Source organism: Dromiciops gliroides, chromosome 3 (assembly GCF_019393635.1).
Source record: "Dromiciops gliroides isolate mDroGli1 chromosome 3, mDroGli1.pri, whole genome shotgun sequence".
Lineage (NCBI taxonomy): Eukaryota > Metazoa > Chordata > Mammalia > Microbiotheria > Microbiotheriidae > Dromiciops > Dromiciops gliroides.
Window position 1 is genome coordinate 614,249,925 of NC_057863.1, and position 7,333 is coordinate 614,257,257.

Sequence of the window (7,333 nt, forward strand, 5' to 3'; positions counted from 1 at the left end):
ACTAACTTATGCTCTCTAACTAAATGACCTCTAAGGCTCCCTCCGGTTCTAACTTCTTTTGAATATATGAGCCAGGAGATATATATATATATATATATGTATATATGTAAAATATATATATATATGTATATATGTAAAAAAGAGGCGAGGAGAACCTCCACACACATCACCCCACCAAGGAGAGTCACAAGGCCTCCTGAAAACATCTTTTATTCCTGAGGTCTGACGCCACTCCTTCTAGGTTTGGACTAAATGATCAGGGGTGGGAAGTAGCATAAGACCTTGCACCAGTAGATCTGCTCTCCTGTGCCAGAAGGGAAGGTCGGGTTAAACTGGGGAGGCAACATAGCCTCCAAAGTTGTGGGTGGGTTCTGGAATGGAACTCTAAATCTATTTCTAGCATCAATTTTTGCTTCATGCACCTTCACCTTCTCCCCACCCTCTGCCCTAGAAAAACCATCCTGATCACTAGCACCCACTGCATGAAAAGCCGTTTGAGGAGAGGACGGGAGGTGGTGGGATAAACAGTGGAGCATGCTTGGGAACAGGTTTGGGGGAATTATGGATGTGGGGATGGTCTAGTGAGGTGATTAGGGACATGGTGGGGGTGCAATTGAGGAGACAGGAGAGATTTGGGGATAACAATTAAGGAAATGGGTCATGAATATACTGGGATCGCATTTAGGAGATGGGGGTATCTAGCAGGAGATGGTTGGGTGGTATTTGGAAAGCTGGCTGGGGTCATATTTGGAGAGATGATGACTGAAAAGTGGGAGTGGCCAGGATGATACTAAGGAGATGTCTGGACTATGCCCAACAAAATCCAAATGCATGGCCCTGCTTATCGGAATAAGTAGGGCCAGGGCAGCTGGCTGGGGACCTATGGCAGGTTTAGCTGTCCTCAGCTTTCCCTCCCTAGCGGTGCCCCTGGCCAGTGGGAACCTACTACAGTTTGGGTTCATGATTGAGAAGCTGACGGGGAAGTCGGCACTGGACTACAATGACTACGGCTGCTACTGTGGCATCGGTGGTTCCAAATGGCCTGTGGATGAGACAGACTGGTAAGGAGACAGGTATGAGGAGGTCTGGGAAGAAAAACTTAGGACCCCCCCCTCTCTTCTTACCAAAATCCCTTCAATTCCACTGTCTTCCTTGAAGGGCCTCTCAGGAACTGGGAGTTCCTCTAAGCCAGGGTCCCCTGAGAAGGCCCCTGGACCCAAACCCCTCTTCCCCTAGCCCCTACACACTCCCCATAGGTTGGTGCTATCCCCACCAGGTGCTGCCATGCCCACGACTGCTGCTATGGAAGGATGAATAAGCTAGGCTGTGATCCCAAAATGGAAAAGTACAACTTCTCTATTACAGAGAATAACATCATCTGCGGTAGGTGGAGAAAGGGGAGAAGGGAAGGGAGTCAGGAGGGATGCCACGAGATAGACCTGGCAGATGAAAGCCTTCTACAAGGGCAGGCTGACGCCTCTTGTAACTGCCTGGGAAGGTCAGAGTCCAAGGGCATTGGGTCTTCTCTCCCTTCTGTTGCCCTGACCCTTTCCTTTCCCCTTTCAGGGGGCAGAACTTCCTGCCAAAGGCTGACTTGTGAGTGTGACAAGAATGCCACCCTGTGCTTCCGAGACAATCTCAGCACCTACAACCACAAGTACGCTCACTACCCCAACAAGCTGTGTACGGGCCCCACTCCACCATGCTGAAACCCTGGGCAGCCTCCAGCTGGGTCCAAGCCACTTACACCTTCCAAGCCTCCGATGTCTCCCCACAAAATGCTCTTCCTGTCCCTCTAGACATTCATGACCAGAATTTCCTCTCAAACACTCAATAAATACTGATTTGGCCATCTCTGGACTCTTCCTTTCCCTGCATTAGTTTCCCTTTGGGGAAGCTTCTGGACCATGGCTTTGTTAATAAATGTCAGTTGCTCTGGCCCATGTCCCCCTTGGGTAACACTCCCCTGTTTCTTGGAAGTATCAGCCAAATCACCCTGAGCTAATCCATTCCTTTTACCTCAGACCAAAAGAATATTTAATAATAATTATAGCTAACATTTAAGTAGGACTTAAAATGTGCCAGGCACTGTGTTATGCACTTTATAATCCTTATCTCATTGGATCCTTGTCACAAATCTAGGGGGGAGGTGCTATTTTTATTCCCATTTCACAGATGATGGAACTGAGGCAAACAGACAAGACTTGTCTAGGGTCATACAGTTAGGGAATGTCTGCGGCCAGGTTTGAACGCAGATCTTCCTGACTCCAGGCCTCTAATTCTATATGAATTAGAAAAGACATCAGAGCAGAGAATGCCAAAACTGGAAGGGACTTTGTCAAAATGATTGACAATTATAATAACTAACATTTATATAGTACTTTATTTGCATGATATCATTTGATCCTCTGAGTAGGTACTATTAGCTCCGTTTTACAGATGAGGAAACTGAGGCTGAGAGGCCTAGTGACTTCCCCAGGGTCACACAGATAATAAGTGTCTTGGGATGGGTTCTAACCCAACTCTTCCAGACTCTAAGTTCAGAGCTCCACTTTAGGAATAATAATAATAACTAACATTTATATAGCATTTCAAGGATTATAAAAGGCTTTACAAACATTCTCATTTTACCCTCCCAGTGACCCTGTAAGGTACTATTATTCTCACTCTACAGATAAGGAAACTGGGGCAGGCAGAGGTTAAGCTACTTGCTTAGGGCCACGAAGCTACTGAGTATCTGAGGCAAGAGTTGAACTCAGATGGTCCTGACTCCCAACTTCAGTACTGAACAAGATGCCCTCAAACGTCAGGCTAGAAGTGGCCTTAGAATGGAGAATGTTAGAGGAGGGAGGAACCTCATGGATCTGAAATTCCCCTCTCAATTCATAATCTAAGGGACTTGGAGACAAAGAGTGGCAGTCTAGAGCCCAGTTTCTTAAACCATAGTTTAAGACCCAACATGGGGTCACGTAAATGAATGTAGGGGTGGCAAAAGATTTGGCAACAGTAAAAGGTTATAAACACCTAGAACTTATATACCTCCAGGGTTGCATAAAAGTTTCTCAGGCGAAAAGAGGTTGCAAGTGGAACAAGTTTAAGAAGCTCTGGCCTAGAGCAGGGTAATGTGGTAAAATATGAAAGTTTTTAACAGTCGGTTAGGATAACTGAAAGACGCCAGTTTTTCAAGGACCACCCTTTTGGGGAGGAGATGAACAGTCCGCCTGCTGCGCATGTCAGACTGCCTGCCGGGTTTTTGACTTCCGGGGTGGAGAGAACGAGAGTAGCCTTTTGCCTGCTTGGCGGGACTCCTGACGGCGCGGCACAGACTCTCTCTCTCCAAAGGTGGCCTTTTCGGTTTGGTGAGTTTTTATAAGGAATATAGACTAAGCTTAGACTTAAGATGATTTGTATTGTGTTTCTACTTTCCTATCCTTTTAATCAACATCACCTTGTGACTATCATAACTATAAATAAAAAGGTCTATCTAGAAAACCAAAAGCTTCTTCCATTTACTAGTTTGGGAGATAAATTAAGGGAAAGGTTAAGTAGGGGAGATTTATGATCTAATATCCAATTTTAAATCTCACAGTAAGAACTGGCTAGTTACATGAGAAGAGGTGGCACTGAAAAGTCCCTTTGGCCAAAGAGGTGTTTCCCACCCCCTGTAATCCAAAATCTTTCCCATTGCAGAATCAGAGAGCATCAAGACCCACCTCCTCCTTTTACAGATCCAATTCGACGGATACCTCAGGGCCTACTCTGCACAACCCAGGAAAGAAGAACATGGAATGAGAAGTGTTGGTGCTCCATACTGTAGAACAGAAAGCATTCTGGATTTAGAAACAGAAGGTCCTAGGTTAAAGTTAGAAGTGTGATGGAGGGGGCAGTTAGGTGGTGTTGTGGATAAAGCACCGGCCCTGGATCCAGGAGTACCTGAGTTCAAATCCAGCCTCAGACACTTGACATTTACTAGCTGTGTGACCCTGGGCAAGTCACTTAACCCCCATTGCCCTGCCCCAAAAAGAAAAGCCAGCTCAGACCAGCTCACAAGAGCTTATGGTTAAACTTTCAGTGTGAGCATTTAAACCTCAGAAATCCACAAAAAGATACAAACAAGGGCTTGATTTATTATTTTGTTGCTCATCTAGACCTAAACGATAAGAGGAAAATGTTAATAAATCAAATTAAACTTGTATGTGGTGAGTTTCAGAGGGCCAGGTGCTCAATATTTACCAGGATTCCCCTGGTTCAAATTCAAATTCTAGCATTTCCCAGCTGTGTGTGTCACCCTCAGTGAATCTCTCAGTCTCTTTAAGCCTCAGATCCTTCTCCCATAAAATTGGGATTAGTAGACATACACCCCTTACTTTATAGAGCTTAGGGAGAACAGAAACTCCACATACCTTAAAAAATATGAATGTATTCAATATATCAAGGATCTATATTTCATCAATAGGAGCATTCCCTCAACTGACACATATCACAGCTCCTCCCTCTATACCTTTATATGGGGTGGGCCAAAAGTCACAAAGGGGTCTGATGTTTTTATAACTGAAAATTATTTTTTATTTATTTCACAATACACATACACAATATATCCTATAAATACTGTGTATGATGCTATGGTATTGTAAAATAAAAACTAAAACTAAATGAGTTATTAAATATTGAAAACCCTTCATGACTGTGACTTTTGTCCCACCCTATATATGGTCTTCAAGAGTTGCTGTAAGGGGCAGCTAGGTGGCACAGTAGATAGAGCACCAGCCCTGGAGTCAGGAGGATCTGAGTTCAAGTCAGACCTCAGACACTTGACACTTACTAGCTGTGTGACCCTGGGCAAGTCACTTAACCCTCATTGCCCCACCAAAAAAAAAAAAACCCAAAGAGTTGCTGTGGCCCAAAAATTCATTGCCCTAGAGCCAACACCATGCGAAGCCTCTACCCAAACAGGCTGATCCTTGAACATCAGACACATCACCAGATCCACACTTAGTATATGTTTTTTAATTTTTTTTTTAATTTTTGGCCATCAGGGAAGAGTAGCAATGCCAAGGACATTACAGATGCCACAAAGGGCAAACTCTTGTGCAAGAAGCTGAGGATAAAAAGAAAAATCTGCTTGATCCTGGCCTTGACCTGCCAGGATCATACAGTCTAGTAAGCAGGGTGAGAGAGGTATGCAAATAAGTTTAACCCAAGTTCAAACACAGTAAGCACAGAGGGATCAAAGTGAGAAACCAAGAGGATGCAAGAGGGCTTCCTTCCGTCTTTCTCAAGGGGGTTTCACAAAGGAGATGCTGCCTCAACTAAGCCCAACTCTCCAGACTTCTGCTTCTCTGGCTTGGCCAGGTCTCAGGTGCCTTTGCACCTGTACTTTCCCTCAGCACCTGGATGCTTCTATCTGGGATCCTTAATTGTTATCCCCAAATCTCTCTCCTCAATTGCCACCCCCAACGTGTCCCTAATCACCTCATGTATACCATCCCCCCATCTATCATTTCCCCAAACCTTTTCCCAAAGCATACTCCACTGTTTATCCCACCATCTCCCATCCTCTCCTTAAACTGCTTCACTCCCCCCCTCCAGGCAGACCCCTTCACCTTCTCCTACTCTACCCCAATCTCCTCTCCTGAGGGCATGGCTTTGCATCCCCATCACATAGCACCATGCCTGGTATGCAGGATGCCCTTGATAAAAGCTTGTGGCCTGCCCAGCCACCTTAAAGGAAAGAATCTCAACAGTCCAGATGAAGGAAGAGGGAAGAGGGAAAGGGAAGAATGAAACTGGGCAATACTGAGCGGTTTGATTAGACTGCAGACAAGCTAATGGCTGCCTCTAATGTGGAACTTTAAGCTTTGCAAAGCGCGTGACATACATCATCATGTTTGAGCTTCACAATAACCCTGTGAGTGGATGCTATTCTCAGCCCCATTTTACAGATGAGGAAAGAAAGGCTCAGAGAGGTTGTCTCACCCACCCGTCACACACCTTGTACAAGTCAGAAAGTTCAGACCTGGGCCCTGCTGACTTCAAGTCCAGTCCTCTTTCTATGCTATACAGTAAATGTATGGAAATGGAAAAATGAAATACAGCCCCACAGAAATGTTGGAGCCATACCATGAAAGACCTTGGAAATTAAGCCAAGCTCAGAAAGAGAGTAACAGATAAAGAAACCGAGGCCCAAAAAGCGAGATACTTGTCCAAGGCACAAACCTCTGCTGGAAGGGACCCTAGAAGAACACACTCTCACCTTACAACTAAAAAAAGGAAGGCCCCACAGGAACAGTGACTTTTGCAGGGTCACACAAGCAGTTAAGTGACACAGGTGGGATTCAAACCCATAACCTCTAACTCCAAATATAGTCTCTTCTCACTGAACCTCACTGCAGCCAATAATTGTACATCTCCTGGTACCATTCCAAGATCTCCTCTTTCTGATGCTAGATTGGATCCCAGATGGATGGAATAAATAGATGCTCTCTCCCGTCTCTTCACTAAGAGGAAAGGTGATGAGAAGGATGTCTGGATGTGTGCCTCTTCTCTGGGCAAACCAAGCACTGCAGTCACCACCGTTGAGGATGCCTGTCTGGGCTTTCTCTTACTGCCCTCACTTGGCTGTCCTGGGCGATGAATTCAGGCCCAGCACCAGCTGCTCCTTGTTTCCTGATGTGAATGGCAAGCCAAGAGGACGAGTTTGGGAAGTAAACTCTGTACGGCTGGTCTAACCATGCATAGAGCTGACTGCCAGTTTCAGGTTGCACAAATACACACTCACAGCCCATCTACCTAGAAAGTCTTGGATAGTGCTGACAAAAGAAATTAGAAGGGAATTAGATTTGCAAAAGGCACTGCAGGCTATGGACTGCACACACTGCCCACATTCATCCTTTCATTGACTGGGCTAAAAAAAAAAAAAAAGGCCAGACAATAGGCTCCCGGGCTTTTTAATTCTATGTGACTTTTTCTCGGGGGGAGGGAGGACAACAACAAAAATTTGTCACTTGGGGCCCCAAAGTAAAAAGGTGATCAGTGGGGTCCTATATTCAAAAAGTAGTCACTGAGTACCTGGAGATCCCTAGAATGGTGACCACCATCCCCTCGCCTCTTTGAGGGTCCTATGAAGGCAGGTCCCTAATCAGTAGGCTGAGCTCTACCAACACAACCCATTCCCAGAGACAAACTCAGTGTCTCTACCTTTCCTTCCACTCCCATCCCCTCTTGCCCTGGGGCTCTGCCAGAATTGTCAGGAGGTGCACAGATGCAAGGAGGTAATTCCTTCCTTTGCCCAAATATCCGTATCACAGGATATAGAAGAAAGACTTGAACTTGG

The 7,333-nt window shown here is 45.5% G+C and overlaps 1 protein-coding gene across 1 annotated transcript; it reads left to right on the forward strand.

Annotated features, from left to right (window-relative positions):
* The first annotated feature begins 607 nt into the window (after positions 1-607).
* On the forward strand, positions 608-1,844 carry LOC122749442 (group IIE secretory phospholipase A2-like). Its single transcript, XM_043995818.1, has 3 exons — positions 608-1,061; positions 1,277-1,383; positions 1,567-1,844. The coding sequence occupies exons 1-3, from the start codon at positions 799-801 to the stop codon at positions 1,707-1,709; spliced, it is 513 nt and encodes a 170-aa protein (XP_043851753.1). The 5' UTR covers positions 608-798; the 3' UTR covers positions 1,710-1,844.
* Positions 1,845-7,333: the final 5,489 nt, after the last annotated feature.